The 15504-nt window shown below is 49.8% G+C and overlaps 1 protein-coding gene across 1 annotated transcript in view; it reads left to right on the forward strand.

Annotated features, from left to right (window-relative positions):
* Positions 1 to 12866, forward strand: part of PTPN9 (protein tyrosine phosphatase non-receptor type 9) — a 62357-nt gene extending 49491 nt beyond the window's left edge. Inside the window, 4 exon segments of the mRNA XM_074296940.1 lie at positions 3561 to 3639; positions 9469 to 9619; positions 10146 to 10353; positions 11205 to 12866. Of these exon segments, the coding sequence (XP_074153041.1) occupies positions 3561 to 3639; positions 9469 to 9619; positions 10146 to 10353; positions 11205 to 11419 (653 nt within the window). The 3' untranslated portion in view covers positions 11420 to 12866.
* Positions 12867 to 15504: the final 2638 nt, after the last annotated feature.

The following is a 15504-nucleotide window of genomic DNA, read 5'->3' on the forward strand; positions in this document are numbered from 1 at the left end:
CTGAGCTTGATTGCCGCCCCCCCCCCCAGCCTCATCTGTGGTGTTCTGTTGGTGAGAATCGGGCCAGAATTGTCTTTTGTTGAATCTTCTACCTTTTGAAAGACAAAACTGTGGTGGGGGCACGTCAGGAAAGGATTGGCTTGGCGAGAGTTTCAGCAGAAGTCCCACCATGTCCGTCATGGTTCTGGGCCAGGCTCTCGTTGTCTCCAGCGGAGTTAATCGTTCCGTCTCTGCTTTTACCCTCAATTTCTCTCTTTATCCTGGCTCTCCCCCTTCTGTCTATAAAACTACCCGGGCCAGGTATTCAAGATAACCCAAACGTACCTTTTTGTAATAGTCTTACCTCCGCGAGCCGTTGGTCACTGGCTTCCCATTTTTCTCCTCTTAGTCACAACTAAGCTTTTAAAAAAACAAGAAACAAACAAAACCCCCCGTCTCCATTTACCCCCTTTACTTTCTCTTCATGCACACTCATCCCCTTAAAGTCTGTTTTCAGTCCTTACTGAAACTGTTCTTCCCAGTGTTACTAACTGAGAGAGTAAAGGGTCAAGTCAGCAAGCATTTAGTAAGCGCCCATTTGTGCCAGACGCTGAACTAAGTGCTAAGGAAACAGAGGCACGGAAGCGTTCTTGTCCCCAAGCACTCGTGGTCTAATGCAGGGCACAACATACAAGCAGTTATGTGTAAATGAGAATAGACAGAATCCAGCGGATATTGGAGTTGGAGTCAGACAATCCTGACTCTGCTCTCAATACCTGGTTGCCTCTTTGTTAGGTCGACTCTCTGGGCCTTCGTCTTTTTCATCTCTAAACAGAAGAGGTTGGGCTGCATCTCCTCCAATATCCAGCTCCAGAGGCATGATTTTGGAGCCTTCTAATTGCCAAAGCCGCCATCTTGTTTTTAGGCTTGCTCCTCCCTGAATTTTCTGCTGCACTAGACACCATTCCCCCCCCCCCCAATACTTCTGATGTTCCATGGCCTGGTCATGCTTGTGTCTGTCTTAATGGTCCTTCCTGGTCTCCTTCAGTGGCTCATAGTCTGCCTTTTTTAGTGTGGAGATTAAAAAAATTATTCTTTCTCTTGGCAATATTTCTACTGCTACGGCTGCCATTGCTACTTCTCTGTGCATGATTTTGATGTTTTTACCACAAACACCAGCCCCACCACCAACCTGAGTTTGAATTCTGTGCTAGTGCATGTTTTGCCGATTTTTCGTTTTTTTTTCCCCCAATAGTATTTCATTTTTCCAAATACATGTAAAGATAGTTTTCTGTATTCATTTTTGTAAAACTTAGTGTTCTAAATTTTTTTCTCTCCCTTCCTTATCTTTCCGTTCCCCAAGAGAGCAAGCAATCTAATATAGGTTAAATATGTTTTGCCAGTGTTTCAAACTTTGTATGAAACAGAACTCCATTTCTTCTTTATATATATATATATATCTTTTATTTACCAGATATATGCAGGAGTAATTTTTCAGCATTGACAATTGCCAAACCATTTGTTCCAACTTTTCCCCTCCCCCCCATGGCAGGTTGAACAATACATGTTACATATGTTAAAGTATAAGTTAAATACAATATATGCATACATGTCCAAACAGTTATTTTGCTGAACAAAAAGAATCAGATTTGAAATAGTGTACAATTATCTGGGAAGGAAATCCAAAATGCAGGTGGATAAAAATAAGGGTATTGGGAATCCTATGTAGAAGTTCATAGTCATCTCCCAGAGTTCTTTCACTGGATGTAGCTGGTTCAGTTCATTACTGCTCCATTGAAATTGATTTGGTTCATCCCATTGTTGAAGAGGGCCACGCCCATCAGAACTGATCATCATACAGTATTGTTGTTGAAGTATACAATGATCTCCTGGTCCTGCTCATTTCACTCAGCATCAGTTCCTGTAAGTCTCTCCAGGCCTTTCTGAAATCATCCTGCTAGTCATTTCTTACAGAACAATAATATTCCATAACATTCATATACCATAATTTATTCAGCCATTTTCCAATTGATGGGCATCCACTCAGTTTCCAGTTTCTGGCCACTACAAAAGGGCTGCCGCAAACATTCTTGCACATACAGGTCCCTTTCCCTTCTTTAAGATCTCTTTGGGATATAAGCCCAGTAGCAACACTGCTGGGTCAAAGGGTATGCACAGTTTGACAACTTTTTTTTTTTTTTTTTTTTTTTTTTTTTGGATGAGGTTAAGTGACTTGCCCAGGGTCACACAGCTAGGAAGTGTCTGTGCCCATATTTGAACTCAGGTCCTCCTGATTCAGGGCTGGTGCTCTATCCACTGCGCCACCTAGTGCCCCAGTTTGATAAAAAAAATTTTTTTTGCATACAGAACTACATTTTTTTGCTCTTCCCTTCCTTTTAATTCTGTTGATGGTCTTACATCATTGTCACCTTGTCTTGAGGTAGTAAGATGTGCATCTTACCTTCAACTTTGTGATTATTGTGCAATAATCACAGAGTTAAAGGAGCTTTTGGAGGAGTGCTCTACACTCCAGCCTCCCAGATGAAGGGAAGAGGAGGCTGTGGGAGGTGGGAAGGGGTTGAGTAGCCTAGGCTGGTGAAGGATCTACAATGATCAGCTTAAGTCTGAGACACTTCTTCCTGGAAGGTGAGATAGAAAGCAAAGATTAAGATCTAAGGCTTGACCATTCTAGTGCCTTGTGGACACAATTGGACAATTTGAAGAGAGAAATTGGTCATTGCAATTGGACGGAGGAAATCACCATGGGGTGAGGTTGTCAGAAGGACGTTAGTGTGAGTGCTGAAGGGCTCTAGAGAAGACAGAGGGTGTGGAGAAAAACCATGTGAATCGGGGACTGATGTCAGAGTGAGCTGGTGATCTGTGGGCCATGAGTGACGACAGTAGTGACACAAAGAGATGCTGTGGCCCTCAAGATATCCGACTGCTTTCTTGGATGCAAAGAATCGGCCACATGAACTGGTTTCGTGAATGGGCTGAAAAGCAAGAAGAAAATGTGCTGGGGAGATGTGCTTATAGAGGGAAGAAGGGAAGGAGCGGAGCAGTGATGAGGAGTCAGCTTAACAAGTACACAGTGCGTCTCTAGGAGTCCTGAAGGCTGGGATTCGGTGATGGAGGGTCTTTAAAGCAGGTAGAAGAATGCAGATTTGACACAGGCGGACAGAGAACCGTTCAGAATTTTTAGTAGGGAGGTGACCAGATTGTTTTAGGAGCATTTGAACGTTTATCCCAGAATCAGATTGAGAGCTGGAAGGAAGGAAAGATGAAAAGGAGGAGAGGGCAAAGAAGAGAGACCGGAAATGAATTCGTTCTGGTTTTGAGTTTGAGGTGATAACTAAGATGTCCGGGATGGTTATGTGGCCCTGGGACTCACCTGAGAGGGAAGGACCAGAAGAAGGCAAATCTTAATCATAGAAGTGCTTTTTGGAACTAGAGTTCTTCAGGAGAGAGCCTAAGGACAGAAAAACACAAGGCTAATTTGGTTCCATTAGGGCAGAGGAAGGAGAAAGAAGGAAAGAAATGTTTTCTTGTGTCACATGCCATCTCCTGTTCTCTCACTTTAGGTCCCTTGGAGAACACCTACCATGACTTTTGGCTCATGGTGTGGGAGCAGAAAGTTCTGGTGATTGTCATGACCACCCGGTGAGTACCTGTTCCCCGGCCACCACCATCACTTCCCTTCCCTCATCGGCAGTGGAGGCAAGCGCTGTCAGAGAAGGGAGGAGGGCTCGAGGTTGGAAGAAATGTTTGGGTAATATGTTATTGGATATTGAGGAGGGAGAAAAGCAGACAGCCCAGTATGTAAATGACCAACAAAACCTTACATCCTCAGGAGAAAAATTCCTTTCTTATACAAACTTCAAAGGACTTACAGTCTCTGGAGAAACTCATTTGATATATGAACTTCTCCATATCCTCTGGAAGCAGAAAAGTCCTTATCAGATACAAATCCTGTTCTATTACCCTGTTGTGTATAAAATAAAGATCTCAAGCTATGCTCCTTGCAATGTGGGGGATATTGCCCGCCAAGACATCTTGGTGTTCTTTTCCTAATCAATAAAGCCTTTCTTGGCACAGCTTTGAGTAGGCGAATTCTTTCGCCACGGATCCGTGCTTAGCACTTCGGAGAGAGGAGAGACGGACAGAAAGGACCACAGACCAACTTGGATGGTTGTGGGGTGGAGAAGAGGAAGGACAGGGGGACGTGATCAGAGAATAGAATTTCAAAGATCATGATGTTGGATGTCAAGATATTAGAACGAGGACTGAAGGAGGGAGGTGGGAGATTAGTTTGGATTTTCTGATAATGAAGGTCAGAAAATTCCTGGAAGGAGAGATTTGAGGGAAAACCTGTAAAGATTTACATGAACTGATGGAAAGTGAAAGGAGCAGAATTAGAACCTCAGTAATGTCAAAGTTCAGCTGTGAAGGACTTCTCGGCAATACAGTGATCTAAGATAATTCCCAAGGACTCAGTTTGAAAAATGCTTTCTACTTTCAGAGAAAGAACTGATAGAATCTGAAGGTAGATGAGAGCCTCCTTTTTTTTTTTTTTTTTTTTTTTTTACTTTTTTTGTGTGTTTTCTTTCACAACATGTTTAATACAAGGTAGTGTTTTGCATGACTGCCCATGTATAATCTATATCAAATTGCTCTTCCTCTCAGGAAGGGAGGGAAAGAATTTGGAACTCAAAATTAAAAAAAAAAAAAAAAAAAAAGAGTTAAAATTATTTTTGCTTGTAATTGGAAAAATTTTACAAGGTTTTTCACTTGAAGAAGGAAACGATGCTGGTAGAAAGGAGAATAAGCTGTCACTCTTGGTGTAACCAGCCTGTAATGGAAATGAGCAGCTCTGTAACCTGTGCCTCATTTTGCTTCGATAGCCATAATCCCTGACTAACAATTTCGCTGTTGTTTCCTAATAGAAAGCATTAACTAAATGCATTTGGGCAGCCTTGTTCATTAGGCGCCCTCTGTCAGAGGGGTCCGGCTCCGTTCCCCTGGGGGAGACGTTCTGACCTTGTCGAGCCCACCAGATGCGGCGACCAGGGGCATCCTCACTGCTTAGGAGGAGCAGGCGACAACCGGTGATGGGGAGTAATGTGTGTATTAGGCACTGGGATGGGCCCGGGATTCGGGGCTTGCGGTCCTGGTTCTGTCGCAGGCTCTCTGCTCCGCTTGGGCAGTTACCAACTCTGCTGGCCTCGGTTTCTCTATAAAAGGGGAGGCATTTAGCCCAACTGCAGAACCGGACCTGGAAAGGCTCCCAGCAGCCTTGGGGTCCCTCCCATCCCTCGCTCCCGTGGACTCCCCCAGTGGTCGTCCCGCCTCTGCCCGAAGCCTTCCCATAAGGGAGCTCCTCCCCCTGGGAGATGGGGATCTTCTTAGGACGTTTTTCCCGGGATCCGGCCTGAGTTTAGGTCTGGTTCTGGCAGCTAGGTGGCAGTGTGGGCAGAGCACCTGCTGGAGTCCGTGGGACCCATTGCCTCAGTTCTCTCCTCGTAAAGGAAACCATCCAGTGTCTTTGCCAAGAAAACCCCCGATGGGGTCCCGGAGAGTAGGGCCTGGCCGAAAAGCCTGAACGCCACCAAGGCCGGCGCGGGCTCTGGACGGCTTCCTCTCGTTGTCCCTGCTCTGCCCTCGGGGCAGAACCCAGCCAGGATAAATCCCTTTTCCACATGGCAGACCCAGCCCCTGGGTCTTCCCTCAGCTGAACGCCCTCCTTTGGCTCACAGGCGGGGACCTGGGGCCTTGTGGCGCCAGCTGCCCCCTGCCCAGACCTGCGCCGGGGCTCAGGGTGGCGGCCCCTCCTTCCCAGAAGCTCCTGCCTTTCTGCAGGCCGGCCTCGGCAGCCTTGGTCAGCATTGAGTTTGTAGTTTGCTGGGTTTTCAGATCCTTTCCGGACAGATTATTGGCTATTTCCTCCTCCCCCTTTGTAAGTCCTTATTTTGAAGCAAAGTGTAAGGATTTACATTTATCCCTGTTTAATGCCATCTTCTGCGGCTCACCTACTGGAAGACGGGTCTCCTTGCCAGGTGAAGGCTCTTCTAGCTCCCATCTTGTCCTGGCTGTCCCTGAGTGGCTTAACGAGCCCTCAGGCTTCGTGTCTTCTACTAGTTTGAAGAACTCTTGGTCTGTGCTCCTTGAGGAAACTGATAAACAGCCCGGGCCGCTCCCCGGGGCTCCGCGCCTCCTTCCCGGGGACGTCAGACATTACCGCGGCCGCGGGCTCTCGCTGTGTTACTGCCTTGCAGAAGGACGGTGTGAGACGTGCCCTTGATTGTTCTGATACAACTAGTAAATTACCCTGGGACGGCTTAGTGAAGAAAGGGAAGGGGTCAGTCTGGCGGGGCCTGGTCCCCTCTCAGCAGTGGCCTTCTCTTCAGTGTTCTGCTCCGTATTTTTACCAGGTTCGCTGACTCGGGGTCTGCGTCCATCTCTTGTCTTGGGGCCCGACTGCTTCCCTCCACAGTCTTTCCAGTGTCCCGACCGGCCACTGCTAGGATGGATGGGGCCTGAGCCTCAGGGGCTTGAACTCATCTCTTCTCCTTCCACCTTTCGGCCAACTATTCCCATCTTCAATTCCTCTTCTCGTCTCTCCTGCCCCCGGCTCGTTCTCCTTGGCAGAAATCACAAAAGCAAAGTAAAGACCGAGCAGTCCTCCCCATGAGTCCTCCCTTAGCACTATCTTTCTTTCTTTCTCGTTCACTGCAGACATCAGGCCTGCTACCTGCCTCTTGGATTTCTTTCTCGTAAATGTAACTAAAAAAAAAAATTCCCCAAAACCACCTAAAACCCCAACAGAAAAATCCCCATTTCCTTTAGCTTTCTTGGCCACTTTTCTTCCTCTGAGATCCACCAGACTGAAACCCTTCAGCACTAGGCCGTATTTGGGTGTTCGGTTCAGCTTCTGCCTTCTCTACATATTATCCTATTAAAATTAAACTCGCCGGGGAGTTCTGGGTATGTCCATGTTGGTCTTTTTGACAGAAGTTCCATTTTTTTCTCTTACTGAAATTATTTTTCATTGTCTTGAGAATTTTATCATTGGGAGTTTCCTTTCCCTTCTGACCATGATATTCCACCTGTTCTTCCTCTGAGCTCTTTGAAATCTCCTTTCTTGAAATCTAGCATGTCTGTGACACTTGCTCAGCTTTCTTTTGCTTCTTTCCCTACATGGTCAATCTGTCATTTAAAGACTGATTAGCCAGGAATAAAATTCTCCATGCCCTTTAAGGCTTTCTTTCTCCCCTTTTGCCCCCCTTCTCTCTCCCACTTTAAAAAGCCAAACTTCTTAGAAATTTCTTGCTATTCAGAAAAGACCTTATGCTACTACATTATGCTACATTAGCAGCGTTAGTGAATGCGAGACTTTGGGCCAGTATGTCGAAACCACTGATTTGGATTTTTAAAAAATTTTGTTGATTCAGACTTGCCCATTTTCCAGCAGCATCACAGAAAGGAGCACGGTCTTTCTGTTTGGCTGTGCTACAACCAATTCTGATCTCAGTTTCTTTGTCTGTAGTAATACATTAATGCTATGCTTTAAGGTTTACAAAGCTGGACTTGGTAATTTCTAAGATGCCTCTGAGGGTTCTTTTCCAAAATTCTCTGCTTCTGGGCACTTCGGAGAAAGTAAAGAGAAATGAGGATGATTTGTTGACTTCTTTTTTCCTCAGCCATCCCTACATTGACTCCTCTCCCCACACAGTGTTACTCCTACCTCCCTCATCTTCTCAGCAAACTAAGAAAAACCCACCACCCCCTTTCCAGCCACTAGATAGAATGGAAAAGACATGAATAGAGCACCAAGTGAGAATACCTGAGGTGTTTTGGTATCCTCCTGCCATCTGTCTTCCCTCCTTTCTCAGGGAGTCCAACGACTGACCCACGATCCCAATTTTGTCCTTATTCTGGGGTGGGAGAGATTTCAGTAGACATGTCTGCTTCTGGCCTCCCAATTCATCATCTTCCTCAGCTCCCAAGGGCCTGCACATTCACTCTATGTTATAATATATTAGAGGTGATTAACTGCACTCAGGGATGGTCATTCCCTGAGCTCACCCATGACGCTTCAGTCTCCATTGTCCACAACGCTGAATCCTTCTCACACCCCAACCTTTTGCGCTTCCCCCCACCCGTCTGTGCTTATTGTGATCTCTTGTCATCCATTCCTCCTTGCTTTCCCACTCTCACCTTGTTACTTTTAGGTTTTGTGGATGCTTTTGACACGTGACTATTCCCTGCTCTAACGGACACTCTCTGCTTGTGATTTTTGTGGTAACTGTCCTATCTCTGTGATGGCTGCAGCTTACTCTCCTCTGCTGGCTCCTCGATGTGCCCTGTTCTGGATGTTCATGGATATCCTCCAGGGACCTGTCTTGGGTCCTGTTTTCTTCTCTCTTTGCTTTTCACAGCTTATGTGGGTCAAATGATCATCCCTTTAGTCTACATGACAGGCCACATCTCTCTCCCTTGGCTGTCTCTTCCTGAATGTCCCGTGATCATTTATCTCCAACTCACTAAGTAGAATTCGTTATTTCTCCCTTCATCTGTCCTTCCTCCTCACTTCTGGTTGTCATACTCCCCAGGTACCCAGATGCACAGCCTTGCAGACATCCTCTCTCCTCACAGCCCATCATTGGGGTCGTCTTGAATCGACTTCCACCATGTGTTCCCCCAACTCCTCCACTCACAAGACCTTCATTCAGGCCTTCTTAATGGGTCTCTCCCCCTCAGGTGCCTCAATTATCCACCCTCCAAACATCTGCCAGATTGTTTCTCCTGAAATACAGATCTGACCCCCTCATTTTCCTGGTTAGAAACTCTGAGTGTTTCTGTTTCTTTGGGCAAAACTAATCTAGCTCCAGCCTGGATCATTCTCTGCTCCAGCTAGATGAAGCACCGGCCATTTCCCACGCCGGACCTCCTTTCCCGCTTCTGGGTCTTTGCCCGCACGGTTCCCCCTACCTGACAAGCACTCCCCTTTCCTTCCATTTTGTCTCTTGAAATCCCTTCCTCCATCTCCTACCAGAAGCTCTTTGTCGTCTCACCAGATTACATTTTTTTCTTCTTAAAGTCCAGTAGACTCGGTCTCCTCGAGGGCAGGGACTTCCATGGTCAGTGCTGAGGAGAGTGCCCTGTACCTGGTGGATAAATGCTGATTGGATTTCACCACATCTCTTCCTTCCGCTTAGCTCTGGCCGAGGATGTGTCTGGACTCTTGGGGCTCACAGCCTCCCTTCCCTCTGATGCTCCCCACTGGAAGCCCCTTTCCTCTAGTTTGTCTTCTGTACAGTGGGACGCTCCCAGAGGACAGCGGGACTGAAGACCCCCCTGGCTCTCCCTTTTACCCCTCTAGAAGGGATCTGGCCTCCTGCTTTAGCTTGAGGCAAGGGCAGAGACTTTTCCGGCAGGTGGGGGGATGGCTCATTAGTGAACTTTGGATCCCGATTCTCTGTGTGTCTCCAGATTTGAGGAAGGTGGCAGGAGAAAGTGTGGCCAGTACTGGCCCTTGGAGAAAGACTGTCGGATCCGATTTGGATTTCTCACGGTGACCAATCAGGGAGTGGAGAACATGAACCATTATAAGAAAACGACGCTGGAAATTCATAACACAGAAGTAAGGCTTTTATGTTCCTTCTCTGCGAAGCCTCCTTTGCGCGTGTCCTCGGGTCTTTACTAGCATAGAGTAATCGGGAGGCTCCGTGCTGGCTCTGGGGAGTTCCCATCCCCTCCTCGCCATCCCAGCATGCTGCTCCGTTGCTGCCATGCTGGCATTGCACAGGGGTTGTCCTCAGACTGCTCTGGGTGCTTCTTTGGGAAGTGGAACGGCACAATTTGCTGAAGAGATGTTGGGTTTTTTCTTTTCCCAGTGGTTAGAGCTGGAGCTCCGTCCTGGGGAGGCACTGATAGGGGGAGGGAAAGGAGTCGGGACGAAAGCCCCAGGAAGGGACTCTGCATAACCAGGAAGAAAAAGCTGTGAAGATGGAGGCCCAAAGGAAAGGGGACTGAGAGGCAGCTAGAGGAGGAAGGGCCATGAACTAGAGAGGCAGAAAGTCTCACCCCGCCTTGGGAGGCAGTGAGGGCTGCGGAGGGGGGAAGGAAAAGATGCCCGCCACTGACTGGTGCTGACTCTCGGTCCTCAGGAACGACAGAAAAGGCAGGTGATCCACTTCCAGTTCCTGAGCTGGCCAGACTACGGGGTCCCTTCCTCGGCTGACAGCTTGATCGACTTCCTCAGAGTAGTAAGAAATCAGCAGAAGATGGCGGTGAGGAGCTTGGGACCACGCTTCAAAGGCCACCCCAGAGGGCCGCCCGTCGTGGTCCACTGCAGCGCAGGCATTGGCAGGACAGGTAGCGTGCTGGGGCCCGGGAGTCCTCGTTCAGGAACAGGGCTCCTCAGGCTGGCGGTGGCAGATTCCCCTGGGACGTCTCTGAATGGGAGTCGGACGGCTCTCGTGGTAGCCACGGCTGTGCAGATGCTGAACGTGGCGGGGCGCTGCCCAGGGGCCGGGGAAGAGCGAGGCATGTGAAGCCAAGTCGGGTTTTCTCCATCCTCGATTCTCTCCCTTCTCCGAGTCCTTTCTCCTTCTCCCCATCCCCCCCGTTCTTCCCGTGAGGGCCGTGGCCCCTTTCTATCCATAACTGAGCAAACAGGTTGTTCCCTAAGAAAAGCCTGACTTCAGGAGCACTCTCCCTTCCAGCCCGGCCCTTACCTGGTTCTCCCATCTTCTGTTCCACGTTGCGTGCTGGAATGAAGGGCCAGCTGAGCCTCCTCCCGCCCCCGCAAGGCAGCTCTTCAGAGGGATTGGGCTGTTCCAGGCGGAGGGTCCTTGCATCGCCTTTGCCCGCGGTGTTCCTGTGCCTCCTCGTGCCCTGGGACAGGCCCATCTCGAGCTCTTGTTTTAAATTCTCTTCATCTCCAAACAGACTTGCTTCCCCCCCCCCCCACTAGTATCCGTTATTCAGTTACGTCACTCGCGGCCCCTCCGTTAGGTCTGACAGATGTGCCATCCGGAGGTGCCTTTCCCTCTGCCGGGAAGGACGGGGGCTCGCCGTGCCCTCCGAGACGGCCCTTTGTGCCAGCTGGCTCCCGGGGTGGGAGGCTGCTCGTGGGTTCCCCGTTTCAGACCGCTTCGGACACAGCTTCAGTTCACCGGGGCAGGGACAGTAAAGCAACCTTGGCCGTCTGCTTCCTTTCACAGGCACCTTTTGTTCGCTGGACATCTGCCTGGCACAGCTGGAAGAGCTGGGCACGCTGAACGTGTTTCAGACGGTGTCCCGCATGAGGACCCAGAGGGCATTCAGCATCCAGACCCCGGAGCAGTACTACTTCTGTTACAAGGCCATCATTGAATACGCCCTGAAGGAGGGCATGGTGCCCCCTGGATACCAGCTGCTGGGCATAGAGAGGCAATAGCTGGCACCTGGGCCTCTCCCCTGCCAGCCGGAGGGGGCTGCCCGTCAGTAGCCTTCCGCCAGCCTCCCTCCCTCCCTCCGGGACACTGCCAAGCCCCTAGGTGGCCATCAGTAATGTCGAAAAGCTCCACCTCTCTGTCTCCTGGTACACAGCAGCCCTTTTCTTTGGCTAGCTAGCTCTGAGAAACGTCCACAAGTAGCCAGCGGCTAGCAGCTCTGTGTTCTTCATTTCTAGCACCTGCTATTGAACTGTGCCTTATAAAACCAAATTGTGGCTACCCTTTTTGGACAGGGGTCCTTAGAGGTAAGTGGGGAGGGTCTTCTCCCCTCTCCAGCCCCCTCACCTCTAACCTCCTCAGCTTGACTTTGCCACAGTTGGATGGGGAAGGAGGTGAGCGACCGCCTCCGGTTCATCCCAAGAGTTTGACCAACCTCCATACGCTAGAGAACCTCCCCAGTGCCAAGGTGTAAGAAGTAAGGCGCGTGCTCCGGTCTTGTCGCCCTTCGGTGTGCCTGTGTGTGGGTGCCGTGCGTGGCTGCGATGTCCGTGGGTGTGTAATATGTGCTGTGTGTGTTACTATGTACCTACTCTGTACGTCCACGTGTACGCCTCTTTCTAGCAGTCCGGGGGCTCCCCCGGGACCGGGGGAGGGGCGGGCCGACACCTCTCCTCCCTCGCCGTCCACACCCCTCCCCGGCGTGGGCCCTCTGCGCCCGGGTGCAGGACGTGGTGAGCCCGGTGTGTGTTCTCCCAACTTAACATTTGTTTCTCTGTTTACCTTATCAATGGGGGAAACCCCTTACCTTGAATAAGGAGCTGCAGATCTCCACTGTGACATTCGGACCTTCTGTCTCTCCCTAGTCCTCCTCGGGGTGATGGGGATAAACTCGCTGAGGAGCCAAGGCCAAAGGCAATCGGTACGAAGTTTTCAAAGGTCTTACGGGGACCGTGGGCACAAAGCAGGAGGGGGAGCTCGCCCGGGAAGAGCTTTTCTCCCTCGTTTGCTGTTCTGGAGCATTCTCATCTCTGCTGCCTCTTCCCCTGCCCTGCCCTCCCCCCTTGTCACCTGGATGCTCTCTGCCAGCCGTATTCTGGTTCTGGGCTGAGAAAGGCTGCCCCCCTCACAGAAACTGCCCCCCCCCCGCCTGTTTGTCCCCCCCGGCCTGCCCTGCCCTATCCCGCCCAGCTCAGCGGCTCACCCCCGTGCTGAGGAAGACCGCCAGAATACGAACTCCCCCTCCCAGAAGATGCAGTCGGCGGCTGAGCGGCCCGCGGTCATTTTATACTGTAACAAGCTCTTTGAATGTGTATATTCTTATTTTTACAATCTTTTCATTTTGTATTTAACGTTCAAGGATTGAGTCGGATTTGGAGAATAATGTAAATGTTCATACTCAGTACCTTATGGCGATACAATTTTGTATTTACATATAAATATACCTACAAATGATCTGACCTGTTTAGCTTCTTTGACCTAGCATCGCGGACTAGGGGGAGGAGGGACGATCTGCGGCAGCTGTCCCCCTCCGAGGTCCGAGGGGAAGGGAGAGGATCCCCAGGGCCGGCCCCAAGGGGTCAGCCTCCGGAGAGGGGTGCAGGGCTTCCCTCTGGAAAGGAGCCGGGAGGAGGTGGCCGCGCCCGGGGACCAGGGAGATGGTTTTCTGGCAGGATTTGGTTAAGCAGCTGGTCAGTAAGTATCGAGGTATTCTGTGCTCGGTGCTCTGGGACACACAAGGCAAGACACGGTTCCTGCTCACTGACGGCTTGTGGTTGGATGGGAAACATGGGAGCATCTCATGAAATGCTAAATAACAGCAGCGGGTGTGATGGCTCACGGGGAGCCCCGTCAGAGGAGATCATGGGGCTGGGGGGTCAGGCCCAGCAAGGTCATGGCCCCTGAGGGGGAGCAGCAGGAGGCTGAGCTCTGGGAAACCTTCTTGGCTGAAACGCGGAAGCCTCCCGTCTTCAAGGGCTGAAGGCAGTCTGGTGCTGGTCCGCTAGCGCTCTCCGCTAACCGGTCTCTAAACTGCACAACTTCCACAATGGAAATTCCCCCAACTGTGCAGTCCCAGGCCCCCGGCAAAACTAGTCAGTACCCTGGCTGCCCTGAAACTTCATCTTCCCTTGAAAACTCCCAGGACCAGAGCGGCTTTCTGCCCCTCTGATGCGTCCTTTTGAATCCATTTCCCACGATTCCTGGACTCTGCAGGAGCCTCGCTCCCCGAGGCCTTCAGGTGCACCGCCTTGGGCCCCAGCGCTTGGCCGGCACACTCCCCCAGCCGGCCGTGGCCCTGCCGCCTCGGGCCTGCCGAGGACCGAGGTCCCCAAAGCGGTTTTTCGGACCTGTCCCTAAAATCTCCACCCCAGGTGCCTGCCCTGCCCACCTCTGCAGGGAGCTCTGGGGCCGCTGCCCTGTGTTCTCGGCACTAGGGCTCCGGGGGGGGGCCGACTTCAGAGCTTGAATCCAGGTCTTTCCAGGACAGGAGATCTAACCCTGCGGCTAGCCCGTTATTCCAAAAATGTTTCCTCGCCGCCATGAGGGGCAAACGAAAAAATCTTTCTTCATGAAACTCATGTTCTAACAGGAATAACGTCCCGGACAAACACATTAGACATAGAATCTGTTGCATAAGTACGGGCCGTGACAGTCCAGCAAGATGGGGCAGTCAGGGATTTTGTTGGTTAAGAAGGTGGGACCAGTCAGTCAGGAACGGCATCTTCTAGAAGCCATCCCTTCTCTGCCCTTTGTTTTCCTATTTTCAGACTCCTTATGGTTTAGGAGTCAACTAGGTCCCCCGAGTCCAGGGCATCATTCTGACTTCAGGATAAAGCTGCACTCGCATCCTCCCCACTGGCCTGCATTGAAAAGAGCCCCAGGAAAAAGATGGCCCATTTCCCGCACTCCCAGGAGTATCTCACAGGCCAGAGTCGAGTCACGAGTCCGTGAGCGTGTAATGGAATACCCCCCATAGAGGAGGGGAGACAAGGCCCAAACGCACAGCCCCGACCTCGGAGCTTAGGAAGTAGTCATAGGGAAATGAATGGCTTCCCAGGGACCTCTGCCATGATCTAGTCCAGCACTTTTATAGATGAGGCAGGGACTTATGGACATACAGGCAGAAAGGCATCAAGCCCAACGTGTGAATGCAGTTCCTGTGTCACCCACGTCGACTGTAATCTTTATCTTCTCTCTAGAAGGCTTCCACCCATCTCTCCTGTGCAATGCTTGAGCAACATGGGAGACATTCAGATGTTTACTCAATTCCATGCATGTGAATTTTGGTTTTAAAACACATAGACCAAAACCCCTCATGTCCAAATTCAAATATGACAGGAGAAATTCCTTTGAAAATGCTTGTGGACTTTAGTTTTTGAAGAATCATGTTTTATTTTATTTTATTTTTATTTTTATTTTTTTGTCTCATTGTTCCTGGTTACAAATTCTAGGAACAGGAAGTATGAAGTTCAATGAAGGCAGCCACCAGCTGATGGACCTGAACTCCTTCCAGCTCAGCTTGTTCTGAGAGCGGGGGTATCTCTTCTCCACATCCCAACATAGACGTGAATCCAGACAAGGAGATTTAAATTTACTAAACTTTTTACATAGTGACGAAGTTAAAAATTAGCCTGTCAAAGATATTCACTATATTGTGTAGTTAAATTTTTAAAAAAACAATCAAATGCCTACTATGTGCAAGATACCTTCCCAGGTCCTGAGGATCAGAGATTGAAAAGAAATGGAATCCTGTAGTGGGATGAGATTTTGAAGTGCAAAGGAAAGGAGATGATCTACTCCAAGAGAATCTCTGTATTTGTAACAGAAACAATAATTGCATTTACATAATATTTAAGAGTTTGCAAAGCACTTTAGAAATGCCTCATTTGAGTCTTACCACAACCCCAGGAGGTAGGTGCTGTCTTTGTAGAGTTGTTGTTTGTCTTTGGTTCTGAAGAGGACCATGACATCAGGGAGGCGATGCCGTGACATGCAAGTGAGTTGGATTTAAGTAAGGGAGGGTCACCTCACTTTCCCCTCCAGAGCCTTCTGGTGTGGACATGACTCTGAATGCAGGGGGAGGCCTTGC

Source organism: Sminthopsis crassicaudata, chromosome 2 (genome assembly GCF_048593235.1).
Source record: "Sminthopsis crassicaudata isolate SCR6 chromosome 2, ASM4859323v1, whole genome shotgun sequence".
Lineage (NCBI taxonomy): Eukaryota > Metazoa > Chordata > Mammalia > Dasyuromorphia > Dasyuridae > Sminthopsis > Sminthopsis crassicaudata.